The sequence below is a fragment of the Notamacropus eugenii genome, chromosome 3 (genome assembly GCF_028372415.1).
Source record: "Notamacropus eugenii isolate mMacEug1 chromosome 3, mMacEug1.pri_v2, whole genome shotgun sequence".
Classification (NCBI taxonomy): Eukaryota; Metazoa; Chordata; class Mammalia; order Diprotodontia; family Macropodidae; genus Notamacropus; species Notamacropus eugenii.
In genome coordinates, this window is record NC_092874.1 from 214,111,455 (window position 1) to 214,133,489 (window position 22,035).

General features: G+C 36.5%; 1 protein-coding gene across 3 annotated transcripts in view; it reads right to left on the minus strand.

The window, feature by feature from the left end:
* The window catches only part of CNTN1 (contactin 1), a 284,489-nt gene that overhangs the window by 159,085 nt on the left and 103,369 nt on the right, over positions 1-22,035 (minus strand). For all 3 annotated transcript variants that reach the window (XM_072654328.1, XM_072654329.1, XM_072654330.1), the window contains 3 exons: positions 18,014-18,146; positions 13,532-13,704; positions 5,031-5,126 (listed from right to left, as the gene is read on the minus strand). In XM_072654328.1, coding sequence (XP_072510429.1) covers positions 5,031-5,126; positions 13,532-13,704; positions 18,014-18,146 — 402 coding nt within the window. The remainder of the gene's footprint in view (positions 1-5,030; positions 5,127-13,531; positions 13,705-18,013; positions 18,147-22,035) is intronic.

Below are 22,035 nucleotides of genomic sequence, written 5' to 3' on the forward strand. Positions count from 1 at the left end.
TCCCTATCCATAAGTCTGATGGGTAATATGTTCAATGTTCTTTTAATTTTCTTATACTATCTCCTTTTGTATCTACATCATGTAGCCTCCTTTATCTTGTAAGATATTGATCTATACCCAGTTTCTGCCAGGTTGCTTTCCAGCTTCCCCAGTAATTTTTACCAAAAAATGAATTTTTCTCTCAAAAGCTTAGATCTTTATATTTGTCAAACACAAGGTTATGATAATTATTTGTTAGTATGTATTCTTTGTCTATTCTATTCCACTGATCTACCTTTCCATTTCTTAGTCAGTACCAGATATTTTTGATAATTACTGCCTTACAGTATTTTTAAGATCTGGCACTGCTAAACCTCCTTTCTTTACTTTTTTAATACCATTAATTCCTTTGATATTCTTGACCTTTTTTCTTCCAAATGAATTTTGTTGTGTTTTTTTTTTTCAATTTCAGTAAAATAATTTTTTGGTAACTGAATTAGGATGGGATTGAATAATAGATTAGTTAGGTAAAATTGTCATTTTTATTATATTGGTTCTGTCTACCCATGAACAATTAATATTTTTTCAATTATTTAAATCTGACTTTATTTGTATGAAAAGTGTTTTTATAATTATGTTCGTATAGTTCCTGAGTTTGTTTTTGTAGGTACATTCCCAGGTATTTTATACTATCTACAGTTATTTTGAATGGGCTCTCTCTTCCTATCTCTTCTTGTAGGGTTTTGTGGGTGACATATAAAAATACTAATAATTTATATGGGTTTATTTTACATCCTGATACTTTGCTAAAATTATTGTTTTCACTAACATTTTAATTGAAACTTTAAGATTTTCAAAGTATATCATCATATTGTCTGCAAAAGGAGATGGTTTTATTTCCTCATTGCCTACTCTGATTCCTTCAATTTCTTTTTCTTCTCTTACTGTTATTACTAGCATTTCTAATACAATACTGAATAATATTGGTGATAGTGGGCATCCCTCTTTCACTCATGATCCTTTTGGGAAGGCTTCTAGCTTATCCCCATTACAAATAATGCTTGCTAATGGTTTTAGATAGATACTTCTTATCATTTAAGGAAAAATCCCCACAATACTTTCAGGGAAATTATTTTTGATAAAAATTATCATAGACAGTGAAGTAATATCAAAAACATCTACAGCAAGCTTCTCTGATAAAGGCCTCTCTTCTCAAACATATAGGGAACCGAATCAAATTTATGACAAATAAGAGGCATTCCCTAATTAATAAATTGTCAAGGGATATGAAGAGGCAGTTTTCAGAAGAAAGAAAAAAACAAAGCTATCTGTAGTCAAATGAAAAAATGCACTATATCACTATTAATTTGAGAAATACAAATTAAAACAACTTTGAGGTATTACCTCGCAGCTATCAGAAATGACAAATGCTGGAAGGGATGAAGGAAAATTGGTACACTAATAAACTGTTGGTGGAGCTTTGAACTGGTCTAAACATTCTGGAGAACAATTTGGAACTATGCCCAAAGGATTAAAAATTGCATACCATTTGATCCAGTAATACTATCACTATTAGGTCTGTATCCCAAAGAGATTCAATAGGAAAAGGATGTATATGTAGAAAAATACTTATAGCAACTCTTTCTCTGGTGGCAAAGAACTGGAAATTGAGAGGAGGGCCATCAGTTGGGGAATGATTGGACAAGTTGATGATTTTGATGGAGTACTATTGTGCTATAAGAAATGATGAGGGGAGTGGTTTCAGAAAATCAAGGAAAGACCTATATGAACTCATGCAAAATGAAGTGAGCAGAACTGGAACAGCACTATGTACAGTAACAGCAATGTTATAATGATGGTCAATTGTGACAGACTTAGTTACTCCGATCAATACAATGATCCAATTCAGTTCCTTAGGACTCATGGTGAAAGATGCTACTCACCTCCAGAGACAGAATTCGAACTCTGAGCGCAAATTGAACTATAGTTTTCTTACTTTCTTTATTTTTCTTGCTTTTTTGTGAAATGACTCATATGGAAACATGTTTTCTGTGATTTCACATGTATGCTTGATACCATACTACTTATCTTTTCTCAATGTTGGAAGGGTAGGAAGGAGGGAGAGAATTTGAATTCAAAATTTTAAAAAGAGAAACTGACAAAAATTAAAATAGATAAATATTTTAAAAACCTTTACTTTCTCTCATCTAATGGGGCAAAGAGTATCAGATGGGGAATTAGACAAAGTGATATCAAGAAATGTACGTTATAACATTTTTTAATTCACAGAAGAAAAAAAAGGAAGTTTAGAAGGAAACAGAATAGTTTTGAAAGTAACACAGAACTCATCACATACTTTTTTAAAAAAACTAGTCTTGTGAAATGAAGATTCACATTTTTTATAAAACCTTCTTTTTGTGTCTTGCTTTATGTATGTAAATATGTTCTTATTTTTAAATATTCATTTATATTCAGAATAAAAAAGTAATATTTTTTAAAAACAAATTTATCTGAGCGACTTGAAAATTGTGTTCCGTCCACCATAGATTGTTTCTTTATATCATGTCAAGTCTCTTTATCCACTTCTTCATAGTGAAAATAGTATTGAATCTGTAGTCAGAGGATCTGAGTTTGAAACTTGACACTAACATTTATTTCTGTTATCCTAGCATGTTATCTAACTTCTCAAGGATTCATTTTTCTCATATATAAAATGAAGAGTTTAGACTCAACAATCTCTGAAGTTCTTTCTCGTTCTAAATTTTTTTAATCTAGCAGCAACAAAAAAGTTTTATTGGGTCATGTGATCGGCATAGTGGCTTACTCACATTCTCCAAACCTCATTAATCCTCCAACAACCCCCCCCAATAAAATAATTATATGCCAGATACAAAATATTTACAGTTAAATCCACATAGGTAGACAAAACCATTGCTTAAAACTTTAATACTTGTAGCACTCACTCAGTATCACTTCCCCTGCAGCCTGGATGAACCAAGCATCGAACACAAGAAAATGAGGAGGTTTTTGCCTAGGACCTAATCTTGTATTCTTCGCAGCTGCAGTGATTTTGTCTAAACACTGTTCAGCTTCACTCTACCTTTCAAGAAATAGGAGATACTGCTTCTGTCAGCCTTTGAAAGATGAAAGGATTTGGGAGAGGTCACAGCACAGGCTTGAAGGAAAAGAGATTGAATAGGTTCAATCTTGTCTACATCTGTTTCAAAGTTAGAGGGCCAGTATCAAGGACTCTATAATCCCCCACCTCAGGTTTAGAGTGATAGAGGAGCTAGTGATAGGGCTGTCGGAAGAAAAAGAAAAGAGGGTCATTGAAGTATTTTTGAAGTATTCAAGAGGAGAAGGAAGGTCAGAGAGAAACACAAACAAGTACTTATAAGAAAAAAGCAAACTAAACACATAATAGAAATTTGCATTTTTCATGCTGAATCCTCTTTTTCTTTTCTATTTTGTATATGGACATTTATTTGTAGATGCACACCGTAGTTTTAATTGAGGTTCATTAAAATCAGAATAAAAAAATTTAGAAGGAAAAGAACCCGTGAATTCAATAAAGGTAGGAGCTGGACCTGTGATTTCATTGGCAGTTCTCCCTGAGGAAACTTCATCTGACCACACAGGTTTGCAACTTCTCTTCACCTCTGAGTCTTAAAGAGTTGAATAAATCATTGGGAGATTAATTGAACTACCTAGTGTCACATAGGCAGTATCTGTCAGAGGCTGAGCTGAACCCAGGTCTTCCTGGTTTCAAAACCAGCTCTCTATCAATTATACTACACTGACTCTCTCTGAAGGCTAAAAGCAATGCCCCAATTTAAAAAAAGAAAAAGGTTCAGAATAGACAGTTCCAAGAGAAGAATTAGACACCATTAACAACCATACGAAAGACTGTTCCAAATTACGAATAAAGATGAGAAATTTCAAGCCAAAGTAAGCCCAGAAAATTAGGAAAGATGACCAAAAGGTTACTAATGTTGGAGAGATTCTGGAGATATGGGCACATTATTTTAAGAAAATGATCAAATTGTCCAGTTTCTTTAACCCAAAGATCTCATTGCTAGGCACATGCCACAAGGAGGTCAATGATTTTTTTTCAAGTCTTATATTAGCCAGACTACTCTAAAGATCACTTTTTTGTAGTAGTAAAGAACCAGGAACAAAGTATATATCCACTGATTGGGGGATAGGTAAGAAAAAAAAAATGTGCACATGATTGTGGGAAGAAACAGTGAAAATGGTCAAAACAGAAAAGCATAGGAAGACTTATTTGAACTTAAGCAAGGTGAAGTAAACAGAACCAAAACAATACTTACAATGATGTAAATGGGAAGAACAACCAACAAATAGAAATTGAATGCTGTGAAATTATGATAACTAAATTTGATATCAAAGAAGGGAGAAGTAGTTTTTTTCCCCACTTTTTTGAAAAGGTGAGGGACTATAAATATGGACCACTGTATATAATGTCAAACTTTTTTTGATATGTTGGTTAGTTTTGTAGAGCTGCTTTTCCCCTTTTTTAAAAATTCTTTCTAAGAGATTATTCCCCAGTAGGAGCAAAAGGAGGGATTGAGTCTGGGAACTAGAACCAAAGAAGGTATCTCTTCCCTGTAGAGCAAGGGAAGTCAACTAATGGAAAATATAAGATTCCAATAAAATTCAAATAGTATTTGAGAGGGATGCATTAAGGAAATACAGGACCTCATCTATCTCATATGAAAAGTCAGTTACTGATTTGCCTAAAATAACTTGAATCAAGAAAAAAAGAGATTCTATATAATTGTGCTACTTGACACCAACTGTTGGAAATGAAGCTTGGGGGAGAATTTTAAAACATGGCACAGTATATTGCTAAATAATGATTATTAAAAAAACCTTAACAATAAATTGTAATTGATGAATTGAGGATTTAAACTTAAACGTAATCATGGCAACATCATGCTAGAAATAATTTAATATAGATTATTTCTTAGGTTATTTATTATCCTATCTATATCATTCCATAGCTGCTCAGAAGCATACACTAAACATACCTGGAAAGTGGTAAGGAGGATCACAGAGAAGAACAAGGCCTATCCCCTCTTTCACTTTTACCTCCACTCGTTCCTCTGGTGGAAAAGGGTCAAGATCTAATTAGAAAAGAAAAGATAAAATGTTTGCATTTGGTTTTAGGTTTTTACTCAGGGCATCATAGTAAACTTGAATAAATTTACATTAAAATTTATAACTCACTAGATGACAACATGGAAACATTACATTCTTCAGACAAAAGAGGAAAAGGGAAATGAAGCATCATCAGGTCCTGTCAGTACAGTCAGTGAATCAATATACATTTATTAAGCTATGTGCCAAGCACTCAGGTCTGGGAATATAGAGAAAAACAAAGGAAATTCCCTGCCCTCAAGGAGCTCACTATCTAATGTGGCTGTCTTGGCTAAACATATTCATAGAAATAATAGAATTCAGAAATATTTCTGGTGGAATTAAGATTTTAATATATCCCCAAAAGTTTAGTGCCTCAGCCTGGTACCAATAAATGTTTGGGGTTCAACTTCTGACAGTCTCCCCTATAAGTATAAGGGAAGTAGAAATGAAGGACCCAGGGGAAATAGACTAAGCAGTGAACTGAATTTCCCAGGGTGAAGTTCCAGGTTCTGCAAAAGAGTAAATGGGAAATATTTTAATTCTCACTGGGGGTCTTGCTAAGCCCACATATTTTTCTCAGTCTTCTTTCTAGACCTCTCTTTGGCATTTCACATAGTTGACCATCCCCTCCTTGAACTTGCTCATCCCTTGCTTGCCATGACTTAATAGCATCCTGGTTTTCTCTTCTTCCTGGCTTCTTTACCACCCATACATACTCTACGATTATTTTGAAGATCTAATTTTTGTCTAGTGCTTGACTCTGCATTTTTTCTCTGTCTGTTGTCATCAACTATCATCTAAAGATGATACCTTACGTATAAAATATTTATTGAATGAATATCTTCCATCCTTATCTCTCATCTAATTTTATTCCTGTATCTCCAAATGCTAATTTGATATTTCAACTTGGAATTCAATTCAATATGTCCAAACCCAACTAATCCTCTTTCTCCATTTAAGGAAAGAGCTCCAAACCTCCAGTCCCTAGGAAGCTCATTATTGTTATAATCTCACCATCCTATAAAATCTTAATAGCCTTGCTATTCCATCTCATCACTATCTATGCTTCTCTGACTGAAAAGTGGGGCCTTGAACTCCAAACCTTCATTTAAGGAGAGAGCTCAGCTCAGACTTCTCATTTCTCACTTGACTGCACTATTTTGACACTTCTCTGATTTACCTCTCCTGTGGCAGGTACCTTCTCTCACCCCTATTTTTCAGAATCTCTTTATCTTACTCCATTAGATTGTTTAACTCCTTCAGGCAAGTTTTTCATATTTGTATCTTCAGAGCTTAGAACAATGCCTGGCCTTTAGTAAGTGCTTAATAAATGTTTGTTGATTGATTGAAATGAACTACTCTGCTTGATTTTCCTATTTTTATCAATGACACCATCACCTCAATTTGACTCCTCGAAATCACTGTTGTCTGTTCATCCCAAATGAAGTCTGTTGGTTCTTCCTCAAAAATGAGATAAATGAGATTCCTTTCTTTCAATTCCAACAATATCACTCTTTTTACTCATTACTTTGAAAGATATATTATTTTATTAGTGGGGATTTTTTCCTTTACTGACCCAGATTAAACCCATCCACATTTCAGCAGTTTTGTGCCTGAAAAAAACCTAATAGTATTGTACAGCAGATTTATAACTGAAAGATTATTACATTCACCTGCCTCATTTTGCAGATGAGGAAATAGACATTCACCTAAAGTGAGGAATGGACTTAGATTTCACAGAAAGCAAGAAACAGAACCAATATTTTAATTCACTGTAACTCAATTATTTTCCCTCTAATTCCTCCTTTCTCCTTCACTCTTTCCCCTATTTCTCTAGTGAGTAAAATGTATTTCTGTACCCAATTCTGGACTGCCAACCCTAGGTACAAAGTCCCTCCTCAGCCTTCACTGGATGTATAGCACAGAACTGGGTAATGAGTGACAGAGCTGGCAGTTGCCATGTATTCCTGAATCCTACATGGTCAGTTCCCTTTGTGTGGATCTGGGACTTCTTGTTTTTGGAGTACAACCTTGGCCCAGTTCAGTCTTTTTCCTGGAACATTCCAACCCTGTGGTTCCTAGCTAGACTCCCAATTCCCATTGTCTGCAGACCACTATATCTCCCTATGTCAACCTTGGTTGGAAAAATGATTCACTGTAATTTTTCCTTAGATTTACTAGTCAGAACTTGTTCTGGTTACATTTTCTAAATTTTTGTGGGAGGGATTTTGCTGTACTTCTCCCTGCTACTCCACAATGTTGGCTCACCCTTTCCATATTTCTTACTTTGTAAAATCACAAAATCTCAGAGCTTTAATGGGTCTCAGATACCTACTACAATCTGTTTCCACAGGAATACCTTCTACAATATTTCTAGCAAATAAATACCTACCTTTCATGAATTAAGTCCTTTCCTTTTCCTATGTTTAAGGTACTTACTACTGGAGGGATAAAATACTCATAATTTAAGCACAGAAAGATAAATACAGAATACATGTGAAATAAATATAAAGCAATTTGAGAATCAGAAGGCACTACTACCAGAGGAAATGAAGGTCTTTTCTAGGAGGTGACGTTTTACCTGAGCCTTAAAGCAAAACTATGAGTTCTAAGACATAGAGGTAGGGTAAGAACATTCTAAGTGTGAGGGACAGACTGCAAACAGAGGGAAGATGTAATAGCACATCCAATAAAGAGAAAATAGGGCAGTTAAGCTGAGTTGCCTGAGGGGCGATAAAGTGTAATCAGCCTGGAAATATCGGGTGGAGGCATACTGTGAGGGGCTTCAAATGCCAGAGGAACAACTGAGTTTCTTGAGCAGCAGTGACATAATCAAATCTGTGCATTAGGAATGTAAATTTGGCCACTGTGTGTAGAATGGGTCAGAGAAGGGGAGACCCTTGATGCCAAAAAAAGGCGTATTGCCAATGAGATATGCGATATTTTAAGGATCAAATCACACAGTATAGTAAGCTAATTGTAAACTATTTACTCAAAAATAAACCTTGAGCCAAGAAAAGAAAGTATTCACAATTCATCACAACATAGCAACTTATTACCAGGGCGGCCACATAGCCTTAAAAAGACGCAAAAGTAACCTGACCTTTCCCCCAATTAAGATGACCACAAGCCCTGAAACAAAACATATTCAATATATAACATAGCATAGCACACCCCCCACCTTATACATTCTTTGGTGGTCAAAATCTTTGAGGAGTGAACAACCAGCTCCTCCTCACTCAGGTACTGTCCAAAACATTGCTTATACAATCAGGGGATCCCAGGTCTGTGTCTTCCCTAACACAGCCCATCCACAGGGGTAGCAGAGAGCACAATACTCCACCCCTAGATCACAGTGGGTTACAATTCCCTCAGTACAAACAGAGTGTCCAAGTAAAGTCCTCTTGGGGGTGTGACCTCCCCAAGCTGCTGTCACAGGCTCTCACCTGCCACTTTCAGGTGCCTGCATGCTTGAACGAGTCAAAGAGTCCCAGTCCTAACATTGCTCCAGCCCCTGCTTCCAAGTTCTGAGGGGCAGCTGGGTAACAAAGCCAACAGGGTAGGTCCCTCGGGGCCATGGCACTTCCCCCATCCCATTATAGACACCTCCACCCACTGGGTCCCAACCCATCCCAGGGAAATATAGCAGGAAGAACAAGCTCACTGCTCCTGCCTTGCTACAAAGTTTTCCTCTTGACTCAGGGCTGCTTCCCCAGCTCTGTGGTTCCTCTTCCTGAAGATTCATGGGCTAACCACTCCCTGTTCCTGCCAGGGTCTGGGTGCAGGCACTTTCCACTCCCGCTCCATGTCTCACCTCAGGGAGGAAGGGAACTGCTCCATTTCAAGCTTTCCCTGCTCCTGCCTGAGTCTAGGTACAGCAGGCTACAGGGACTCTTGCCCCCAGCTTCTGTCTCTGGGCTGCACCACCCTAACTCTAGGGCAACTCATCCTCCCCCAGGCTCACAAGGAGAGGAGCCGCTCCAGCCTAGGCTCTGCGCACAGCACATTTCCAGGGCCTCCACCCTTTCAGCACAACTGAGGCAAGTTACTCCACACAAATCTTGCCTCTGGCTATGGCCTTGGCTCTGAGAAGTTCATAAGAAACTTCTCCCCTGGCTCCTTTGTTATCTCTATAGGAGCTTTAGCTACCAAAAGCCCCAGAATAACTAGGAAACAACAGACAACTATCCCATTCCCACTAAACCCCATGCTTTCCTTTAGTCTGCACAGATCCTGCACAGAACCTGCTAGTATAGGTTCACTCTTAATCTATGAGTGATCCTCTCTAGCAATCAGAGGTCACCTCTCCCTCTATCAGAGGTCTCCTCTCCACTATCAAAGGCTTCCTCTCCACTATCAGAGGTCTCCTCTCTCCACTAATATCATCCACTTGTTCAGGGGAAAGATCAACACCTTGAAACTGGAGAAAATACATCACCAGACCGAGAAAATGCCAACATCTGGGTTCACATTCACAGCCAGAGGGTCCCTTAATAATGGTTACCCAGAGTTTCATCCAGGAAATAAAAAGGTCTCAGGCAAAGTATCCTTCCCATAAGTGAGCCCTAAGGCAAGATATCAATTTCCCAAATATATACTGATAAGTTCAGAGCCAGAAGGCACCAAAGCCTATGTGACTCAGTACCTGATTGACTCAGAACCAAAAGGTGTGACAGCATATGTGACTCAGCACAGGATGTGTTACAGCTGTGAACTGGGCCAGAATTCAAAGGAGTAAAGCATCCATGATGGATCCTTCAGGTGCATAGCATGAACCTGGGAAACTGAGATTGTTATAACTAAGGATCCTGGGAAACTGAACTCCAAGAAATAACAAAAGTTTCACCTTGCTTACGTTTATAGCAGGAAGTGGTAATATAACAATAGTTCATGTGATGAGGTCGTGAACAGGGTGATTCTGGTGTGAGCTGAATGAAGGACATAGGTGCAAAAAAAAGTCAAGGAGGTTAAAGTTAAACCTCTCAGCTTTTGTTTCCTCATTGGTAATATAAAATAATAACACCATATTGCTGCCTTTGGATGATCCCACATTCATAATATCTCAAGTATATGACCCTTCTCTACTTTGACATTGTCACTACCCAAGTGCAAGCCTTCATCACCTCACATCTGGACTAACACTATAGCCTGCTATTTGGTCTTGTTGACTCAAATCTTTTCTCCATTCAAGTCTATTCTCTATTCAGGTGTCAAATTAATCTTTCTAAAGCAAGGGTTTGAATGTGTGGTTGTTCCTCCTCCCCCCAATTTAATAAATTCTACAGGTTCCTTATTTCCTCTACCATCAAATATAAAATCCTCTATTTGACATTCAAAGCCCTTCACAACCCAGTCCCCTCCTACCTTTCCAGTCTTATTACTCCTTATCCCTATGATCCTGTGAAACAGGCCTTTTCCCCTCCTAAAACTAGGTATCTCCAGTTTCCAGGTATTTTCATTGGCTATTCACCATGCCTGGATAAGTCTCCCTCATCTCTACCTCCTGCCCTCCTTCAAGTCCCTTCCTTCCTTCAAGTCCCATCTAAAATCTCATCTTCTATGGGAAGCTTTCCTGATTCCTCTTAATGCTTAATTCTTTCCTCTGAGATTATTTCCAATTTATCCTGTATGTAGTTTGCTTGTCCATAATTGCTTCCATGTTGTTTCCTTCTTATACTGTGAGATACTGAAGAACAGGGATTGCCTTTTGCCTTAGCATAGCGCCTGATGCTTAATGCACAATAAGCCAACTTCACTTTTCAATAATTCTGTTAGGAAGAGTTTCTACATATCAAACCTGAACCTTTCTGCAACTTCTAATCATTGCTTCTCTACTCCCCCCTAATCTCCGTCCTGTCTTGCCCACTAAACTCAAATGACCCTGGAGGAGACAGTGAGGCTGGTGGCTTTGCACAGCCTTGCCTCACTTAAATTCAATACACTTGCAAGTCAAGACATGACCTTCCTGATTGACAGTGGTCCTCTTTGAGAATGAAGGACAAACAACAATCTGTGAATAGTGATAGCTGCCCCACTGGGGAGTCAACTGGTCAGTTCTAATTAGTCAATGCTCCGTCCCTCTTTTCCTTCCTTCCTTCCTTCCTTCCTTCCTTCCTTCTTTCCTTCCTTCCTTCCTTCCTTCCTTCCTTCCTTCCCTCCTCTTCTACATGGGGACAGAGGCACCCTCACATATGGGTGCTCTTCTCAAAGGAATATAAATGTTGATCACTGAAACCTCACAAGATATTTTAGAATTTGGTGGCTAGATTTTTTTTCTCTTTCCCTACTCATTTATTCCAGCTTTAAAAAAAAATGGGACAATTAACTCTTTTGTCCCATGTAGCTTCATTTATCATTTCTGGAAACAGAGCTCTGGAAAACTAGGCCTTGATAATACCCATTGGGATTCAAATGAAGCTACCCGATCAAGCCTTAAACCCAAATCACTCTGGTTCTCACTGATTGGCCAATAATAGGTCCGAGCCCAAACCTCACTTGGTTCGGGGTTTTAATGGTTCAGAGTAAGTGTAAATAGACATTATTTCTGTATTGGTCAGAAACCCTGAGGGTTTTTCCCTCCCAGGTTTTTCCTTTTCTTTTCTTTTCTTTCTTTCTTTTTTTTCTTTTGAGTAGGCAAACTAAGCCATCTTTTGCCTCATTTCTTGCCTAGCCTTAAATTACAGAATGGGAGTTGCCTCAGGCAAATTGAGACATGGGAAAGACATTAGCTTAAAAAGGCCAAGGTTTCCAACGGCATCCAGGGTCATCTACTGCTGCCCTGACTTCTATCTTGCCACTGTACTCAGATGAGTAAGGCTGGTGACTTTGCACAGCCCTGCCTCACTTAAATGCAATTCATCTGCAAGTCAAGACATCACCCCCTTGATGTCATTGGTCTTCAAGAAGGAAGGATAAACAACAACCCATTGCTTCTAGATATGCCTTTTGGGACCAAGTGGAACAATTCTAGAGCATCTTATACTTGAATTCAAATACTTAAAGACAGCTATCATTTTTCCTAAATCTTTTTTCTATATTAAACATTTCCACTTCCTTCAAATTTATCATGTTTATGCTTTTTAAAAATTAGCATCTTTTTTGATGTACATGTTCTCCTGGTGATGTGATAGGCTGCGAAGCTTGGAACATCACGGTGACTGAGGAATCAAAGAAGTTCTTCATGACCCAAAAAGAAATGCAGAAATACACTGCTAATTCAAGTGGCCTGCAACAGAGTTGAACTGAAGTCCTATTGATATGAATGAACAGAGTCATCAACTACAATCCTTCTGGAAAAATAACAAACACCGAACATTACAGTCTTCCCTGATGATGATAGGCCCTTTGGACACTGAGTCTCTAACCTGCCATTGCACCTTAAATAATTCTGAGTTTTGTCTTCTACCCTGTCACCAAAACTTATGCCTTTCCATCTGCCTTGCAAATGAGTGCTCCTATATTTTCTGTTTCCCCTAATTAAAATGTGAGCTTGTTTTGAGCATGGAGTGTCTTATGTTTCTTTTTGTATTCTCAGTGTTTAGTACTTAGTAAGAGCTTAATAAACACTTTTTCTTTCCTTTTCTTAAGGAATATCATTCAAGAAACATGCAATTAGAAAAGGAAGTAGATTGAGCATGTAGTGAGAATGAGAATAATTCAGTCTAAGTGCTGAACAGGTATACGCAAAGTATAAAAAGACCTAGAGGAAGGTCTGTGGCAACTGGGAGAGTATAGATGAGAATTACCCAGGGTGAGGCAGCTTTACTAGTTCCTATCTGTTCAGTGAAGGCAGCCTCCTAATGCTGAGCTCAATGAAGCATCAATATACAGAGAAACTGTTCTTTAAAGTTTCCATGTGTGTGCTTCAAAAATTATATGTCCTAAAGTTTATGAGATGACCTTAATTTTCAGGATTAAGCTAGTAAATGTTTAATAACTGATTCTCAAAAACAAAAATAAAAACCTACTCACAATACACTGTTTAATCTGCATTTATCAACATTTTCTCCACCACTTTAGCAATTCTAGACAATAAATGACATAATAAACCAAACTCTGATTTGTAACATAGTTCTGATTTCTGTGGTATATATGCTCACATTGAAAATTTAACTACAGACTCTCATCAGCTGTTTCAAACTGATTCCAGCACACCTCTGTAATAGAGCAAAATCTTCCAAAGATAAGAAAGGAACAAGAAACAGAAGACCCAGTCTTGTAAGCCAGAGAAATGTCATTGATGCAATCCACAGTAGTCTTAGAAAGTGTCTCATGTGATAGAACAACTATGCATGACAAAAGAAATTTAGGAAAATAGTGAATAAATGCTATTCATTTAAGTTTTTACTTAACGAGTATATTGCTTTTTCTATTATTAAGAGCTACTTACACCCAAAACTTAAAGTTGCTTCCGTGCTTCTAACCATTCCATAGATATTTGAAGCCAGGCAGAAATATTTTCCAGCATCTCTCAATTTGTCAGGATTGTTGATTACAAGGTTCCCTCCTACCATGCTGTAGCGATCATTTGTCAGATCAATATCCCAGTTATTCATTCTCCATCTATATAGAAAATATATAAATGTCACATAAACTTGAAGAACCCTAGAAACAGGTTAATATTTTTATATGCTACTTTTCTAAAGGAAATAATAGGGGAAAAAGTAGGAATGCAGAGGAAAACATCTAGACTTCAACTAGCAATCATTAAAATGTTTTGGTACTGATTAAAAACTAAATCAATGGAAATAAATAAATCAAAGGAAAATAAATCAACAAGACAGATTTGAGAAGAATAAAAAATAAGTAACATCAATAACCCAGTTTTTTATAAACCTCAAAACAGAGGAAAGAGTTCTTTATTAAATAAGATTTGTTGGAGAATCTAGTAAGGTGTCTGGCAGAATCAGATTTAGAACATCAGCTTACTCCATATATAATTCCATAATAAACTTGAAATGGACATTTGACTTTAATATTAAAATCATATCATGAAAGTTATTAGAAGAAAACTTTTTGTAAATATGTCTAGAAGGTGAATTATTCATCAAATGAGGGACAGAGTTCATTAAAAACACAAAATACATTCTTTTAGTTTCAAGAACTCAATAAGCTTCTACATGAACAAAATTAATATAAGTAGGGTTATAAAGGATATAGTTAAATGCCAAAAAAAAAATCTATGTATCAAATCTCATGTATAAGGGTCTGATATCCAATACAGACAGCATAGATAAAAGTAACATGAGATCAAAAAGCTATTCACCAAGAGATAAATTGTCCAAAGATATGAACAGTTCTCAAAAGAAGAATTACAAAGTTATTAAATATGAGAAAAATGTTCCAAATCACTTATAATAAGAGAAATTATGATCAAAAGAACTATGATGCTCCATCTCACACCCAGAAAATTGACAATGACAAAAGAATAGTTAATATTAGAAGAACTGTGGAAAGAAAGGCACACTCTTGGTGGACCTATGGGTTGGTTTAATCATTCTGCAAAGCAATTGCAAAGAATTAATACAGAAAAAGTGACAAAAAATATTCCTATCCTTTGGCCCAAATATTCCATTGCTAGGCATATACCTCAAGGTAACTAATGAAAGAAAAACAAAAGGCCTCATACACCACAATACTTATAGTAAAAAAAATTTTGGTAGTAATAAAGAACTAGAAACAAATTAGACTCCTATTGATTGAGGAATGACTAAACAAGTTTTAACATATGAATGTAATGTAACATTACTGTGCTAAAGAAACAATATGCTTGTTACTAAACAATAACATAATCTTTCATGGAAGATTGCTCAAATATGTGCAGCTTAAAATTACAAAAAAAAAATTGATTTTTTTTTTTTTTTAAAGAATGAAGTGATTGATGTGAAACTGACCAGTCAGGCCTTTATCCCAAAAGACCCTCAAATAGAATTTCAAGGATCATCTTTGAAAAGTTGTCAGAATTCAGTGACTAGAAGGAGAGCATATTATCAATTTAGAGTTGGAATAATGTGGTCTAATCCCCATATTTTATAACTGAGGAAAATGTGGCCCATACATATTTAGTTATTTGCCCAAGGTCATAACAATTTACAAATGAATGACAGAGAATTCAAAGCTTGGGTTTTCTTTTTCTTTTCTTTTCTTTTTACTCCTAATTAAGTGTTCTTTCCCTTTTACCACATAGCTTGTATAGGATACTAAGATTTAGAGCCATAAGGGGTTTTAGAAATTATTTAGTTCATTCCTTTCATTTTACAAATGAGGAAACTAAAATTCAGAGAAAGCTGACTTGCCCAAAGCCTCGTAGTAACATGAGTAACAAAACAAGATCTGTTCCTATCTCCTATTCTAAAATGAATGGTTTCTCTTGTTGTTCAGTTGTATCTGATTCTTCAAGACTCCATTTGGCAAAGATACTGGAATGGTTTGCTATTTCCTTCTTGTTCATTTTACAGATGAGGAAACTGAGGCAAACGGGGTAAAGTGATTGTCCAGAGTCACACAGCTAATTAAATGTCTGGGGCCAGATTTGAATTCAAGAAGACGAGTCTTTCTGACCCTAGGCCTGGCATTCTATTGACCATGCCATCAACTAACTATGTTTTCTCCTCTATACCAATAAAACAAACAATATCCTCAGCAGAGTAAGCCTAGTATTGGAGCAAGGCCTATTTCTGACATGGTAAATCTTATAATTAATTGTTTTTCTCCACATGTTTCCAAAATAATATGTGAAGGAGAAGTGTTACACAAAAGCAAAATATTAAGAAGAGCCTGAATGTAAGAATACTTTGAAGGGCTGAGTGAAAAAGAGTCAGTGAGGACTTCTCAGTACTTGACAATAGGCTTCTAGTAGGCAGTTAGGCCTAAGTTTCTATCTCCCAGAAATTATGTGACCTTGAAGAAACTTGAAACTTAACCTCCCCCCTGCTTGAAGTGCCAACTCAGCACACTGCATGCCAAATAAGGTTACGAGCATTGTGTTAGCTTTACATTGGTTGTTTTACTACTTCCTTGCTCCTTATTTCTAAGGCAAATTGCCCTATTTAGATGGTGAGCCTGCCTCCCAGCCAATGGGAGTAATGGCCAACAGGGAGGATGGGGGATTTCCATGTTAGTACTATATAATCTTTGTTCTTGCCCTCTGCAAGTGCCTCACTCTCCTGATTACTTATCAGAGAGGAGATGCCCTTTCTCATGAGATCGTAATAAAATCTTGCTGCTTTGCTTCTACCTTGAGAAGTCTCTGATTTTCATTTGAGTCAGTGGTCTCTGACCCACACAGGGCCTAGCAGATTTTAGACCAATCAATGTACCTGGTTCTTCTAGTGTTAATTTTCTACAGTAGAATTTAAAACAATTTAGAATTAGCAAGTTCTTTTATTGTTGCAATGAGAAAAAAGTGTGAGGAAATTGTTTACATTTAAAATGACTATGTACTGAACCTCAGAGTACTTTTGAATCAGAGTTGATTCTCTCAAGGCTCACCTCCAGGCTACCCTGAATGGCCTCATGAATTAATCAGTCTTCTGGGCTTTGGCAGTATGGAAAAAAGGGCATTTTTATTTCAGATAATATCATATTATCTGACATTTTAAATTAATTTTAAAGACAATAAAATTCTGAAGAAAATTTTACAGTGATCTTAGTTACAGTTTTGTCAAGATTGCAGAGATATTTGGGAATCATATCCATTTTACTATGAAAAGGTCAACAGTAGGATTTGGAAGTTTTCTCTCTGTGTGTTTAAAATAGAACCATAGGAATGCAGACATAATCTTATCCAGTTACCTACCCCTTATAGGAATCCCTTCTAGATAGGTCATCTGACAGTCATTTTGTACTGTATTTGTATGACCCTGGGCAAGTAAATTAACATCTCTGGGCATCAATTTCCTCATAGACATGCAACCCTTGTCCCAAAATCAATCAGTATGATACTCTCTCCTTATTGGGGAGATGAAAGCCCTGTCCTATGTGAGATGAGAACTTCAGTTCTCAGCTAGTCCCCATCTGGGAATTCATCATTTGAGTGTTCCTGACTTCCAGCTTTGAAAGATAATGTGAAAAGGCCAATCCACTTTGAGTTGCTGAAGGAACATACTCTGGGAAGACATGAGAGGAACAGGCAGTCTCCATTATTCTTTATTTCAAATTTGCTACTCTAGAGATTTCAGGGAATTTCCCCTTGAGTGAGATCCAGGACACTCTCATGGTTGAGGTGAGTTATCTTATTTCCAGTGGGAGAGTTCCTTCATTATGTATTGCTTGGCATATATTTTCCAATGCATACCTTCTCTGATTTCTACATTTCTACAATTTGGATAAATATGCTTCTTTGTAATTCACTATGTTTGTTCTTTGTAGAACTAGTATTAGATGGGAGAGGGGCAAAGCCTCAGATATAGAGTTTGGGGTTCCCTTGCCCCCACAAAAGACAAAGTGATCAAAAAGTTAGCTTGAAAAAAAGCTAGTTTAAACCCAATAATATCCCCTAGACTAATAATATTTAAGGGGATAAATAAATATACTTCTACACTATGTCTTCTTTCTAAGAAGAATCAAGCGATGGCCTCTGGCCTCAACCTCCTGCTTCTTCTCCTGGAAAGAATGAAAGCTTCTCTTGGAGAAGGTGGCAGAGAAAAGAGACTAGAGATGTCTATTCTGCCATCCTTCAAGCCACAAAATAACAGGTTCCCTTTCTATATGTGGGGCTCCATATTACTACATAAAAAATTATGGGGTTAGATTACATGATCTCTATGGTCTCTTACAATTCTAAGTCTTCTAAATGTTAGCATTGTGAAAAATGTTCAGTAACTAAGCTATGTGACACTTATGTTTAGTAGTTAAAGTGATTGCATTTTACTTGTAAACAGGAAAGGGGCTAGCTCGGGCCCGGCAGTTCAATGATACTTTTCCATCCGGTGATTCTTCTGGATAAATAGTGTCAATTGGTTGCTCTTCAAAAATTGGTCCAAATCCTTTGCCATCTTCTGCAACTAAAGGAAATATAAAATAAATTAAAATGAATTGTTAATAAAAGAAAATCTTAATTTAAATTAAAACTAACTTAATTTAAATTAAAACTAACAATTATAAAACTAACTTCCAAAGACTTGTCACACAATAAAAGAGAACATAATCATTCAGCATCTTAAAGTTAAAAGAGAACTCTGTGGTCATTCATTCCATCCCATACACACAAAATATCTTTTATAGAATACTAGCAGTCATCTAGCCTTTATTGGAAGGTTTCCAGTGAGAAGGAAATCTCCTGAGGAAGTGTAAAACACTATTGCCATACAAAGGAAAGTTTTCCTTATGTTGTATCTGAATCTACCTCTACAATTTTTACCTATTTCTTAGTTATGTCCTCTGAGGTGAAACAAAATAAATGTAACATATAAGAGCTCTACAAATACTTGAAAGTAGCAAACATGCCATCTAGTGTAGAGTTATCACTTTGCTGTGACTAACAGGGGCTCAGGACTTATACCATTTCCTTTCCTACACCCAGTTTTTATTCTTGGTTGCTTTTTTTAATGATTTAATATTTTATTTTTCCCCAATACACACAAAAATAATCTTCAACTTTTATTTTTTTTCAATTTTGAGACTCAAATTCTCACCCTTGCTCCCCTACTCTCTCATTAAGAAGGCAAGTGATTTGATATAGGTTTTACATGTGCAGTCACAAAACATATTTCCTCACTAGTCATGTTCACAAAAAAACTCCAAAAAATAAAGAAATCAAAGAAAAAATATGCTTCAATCTGCATCCAGACTCAACCAGTTTATCTGAAGATGAATAGCATTTTTCATCGTAAGTCTTGGATTGTTGTATGGTTGAGAATAGGTAAATGATTCACAGTTGATCATCATACAATATTGTTGTTACTGTGTACACTGTTCTCCTGGTTTTATTCATTTCACATTGCATCAGTTCTTGTGAGTCTTTCCAGGTTTTTCTGAGAGTATCCTGCTCATCATTTCTTATACTCAATAGTATTCCATCACAAGCATAAACAATAAATTGTTCATCCATTCCCCACTTGAAGGCCATCCCCTTAATTTCTGATTCTTTGCCACCATTAAGAGAACTGATATAGATAATTTTGTACATATAGGTCCTTTTCCTTTTTTTAATCACTTTGAGATACATACCTACTAGTGTTTTACTATTTGACCAAAAGCTACGCATGGCTTTATAGCCCTTTGAGCATAGTTCTAAATTGTTCTACAGAATAGTTGAGCCAGTATACAACTTCACAAAGAGTGAATTAGTGTCTCAATTTTACCACCTTCATTCCAACATTTATCATTTTCTTTTTCTGTCATATTAGCCAATTTGATAGGCATGGGGTGGTAGCTCAGAGTTGCTTAGTTTGCATTTCTTTAATCAATAGTGATTAAGAGCATTTTTTCATGAGATTATAGATAACTTTGATCAATTTATCTGAAAACTTCCTATTCATATCCTTTGACCATTCATCAATTAAGAAATGGCTTTTTTAAAAATTTGATCAGTTCTCTATATATTTAATAAATTAGATTTTTAGCAGAGAAACTTGCTGTATATCTTTTTCATGCTTATGATTACTCTGTATTTCCCTCCATCCTATTTTCCCCCGTTTGTTCTACTCTTTCTCCTTTCACCTGTCCTTCCTAAAAAGTGTTTTGCTTCTGTATTTTATCTACCCCAATCTACCCTCCCTTCTATCACACCTCCCTCCTTTTCCTATCCCTTTCCCCTACTGATTTCCTATAGGGTATGATAGATTTTTACACCCAACTGAGTGTGTATGTTATTCCCTCTCTGAGTTAATTCTGATGAGAGTAAACTTCACTTGCCTCTCCCCACCTCCCTCATCTTGCCCTCCACTGTAAAAGTTCTTTCACATCTCTTTTATGTGAAATAACTTATCCCATTCTATTGCTCCCTTTTCCTTTCACCCAGTGCATTCTTCTTTCTTACCCTTCAATTTTGGGATTTTTAAGATAGTCATCCCATCAAATTCCACTCACACCCATACCCTCTGTCTATGTATACTCCTTCTGACTGCTCTAGTAATGAGAAAGGCTTTTAGCAGCTACAAGTATCATTTTTCACACTTAGGAATGCAAACAAATTAACCTTATTTAAACCCTTTCAATTTCTCTTTCCTGTTTACCCTTTTTTCACTTCTCTTGAGTTTTTTATTTGAAAGTCAAAATTTCTATTCAGCTCTGGTCTTTTCATCAGGAATGTTTGGAAGTCTTCTATTTCAATGAATATCCATTTTTTCCCCTGATGGATTATTCTCAGTTTTGCTTGGTATGTGATTCTTGGTTGTAATCCTAGATCTTTTTCCTTCCTGAATATCCTATTCCAAGTCCTTTGATCCTTTAATGTAGAAACTACTACATGTCTTGATAGCCTGACTGTGGCTCCATGATATTTAAATTTTTCTTTCTGGATGCTTGCAATATTTTCTCTTTGACTTGGGAGCACTGGAATTTGGCTATAATATTCCTGGGAGTTTTCATTTTGAGATTTTTCCAGGAGGTGATCAGTGGATTTCAATTTCTATTCTACCCCCTGGAATATGCATCAGGTCAATTTTCCTTGAAAATTTCTTGAAAATGACATTTAGCATCTTTTTGTTTGTTTCTTATTATGGGTAGTCCAATAATTCTTTTTTTTTTTTTTTTTTTTGCGGCTAACATACACTATTTTGTTCTTTTTTTTTCTTTTATTTTTTTCTTTTATTTTTATTTTTTAATGTTTAACAATCACTGCCATACAATTGCGATTTTATCCCCCCCCACCTACCCCCCACTACCCCCCTCCCTCCCCACGACTGCATACAATTCTGTATAGATTCTACATATACTTTCCTATTGAGTATATTTTCACTATAGTCATGCTATGTAGTCAGACTAAGATAAATGAAAGAAATCGTATAACAAATCAGAACATGATACATAAACACATACACATACACAAACATGATCTGCTACATTATGTGAGTGACTTCCATATTTCTCTCTCTGAGTGTGGAAGGCATTTTGCCTTGAGATCCACCATTGGGATTTTTTTTTTTTTGTAAGAAGTTCTTGTGTTATTACAAAAATCTAAGTCTACCAGAAAAACCTCTCACACACTGTGGTCGTTGCTGTGCATAAAGTTCTCCTGGTTCTGCTCCTTTCACTCAGCATCAGGTCATATAAGTCCTTCCAGGCCTCTCTGAAGTCTTCTTGTTCATCATTTCTTATGGCACAATAGTACTCCATTACATTCATATACCATAATTTATTCAGCCATTCCCCAATTGATGGACATCCCCTTGACTTCCAGTTTTTGGCAACTACATAGAGTGCTGCTATAAATATTTTTGTACATGTGGGACCCTTTCCCATTTTTATGATCTCTTGGGGATATAGTCCTAGTAGCGATATTGCTGGGTCAAAGGGTATGCACATTTTTGTAGCCCTTTGGGCATAGTTCCAAATTGCTCTCCAGAATGGTTGGATGCGCTCGCAGCTCCACCAACAATGAATTAGTGTTCCAACTCTCCCACATCCTCTCCAGCATGTATCATTTTCTTGTTCTGTCATGTTTGCCAATCTTATAGGTGTGATGTGGTACCTCAGAGTTGTTTGGATTTGCATCTTTCTAATCAATAGTGATTTAGAGCATTTTTTCATATGATTATAGATAGCTTTAATTTCCTCCTCTGAAAATTGCCTATTCATATCCTTTGACCATTTATCAATTGGGGAATGACTTGTATGATTATACATTTGGGTCAGTTCTCTATATATTCTAGAAATGAGGCCTTTATCCCCGAGCTTAGCTGTAAAAATTCTTTCCCAATTTACTACATCCCTCCGGATTTTGGTTGCATT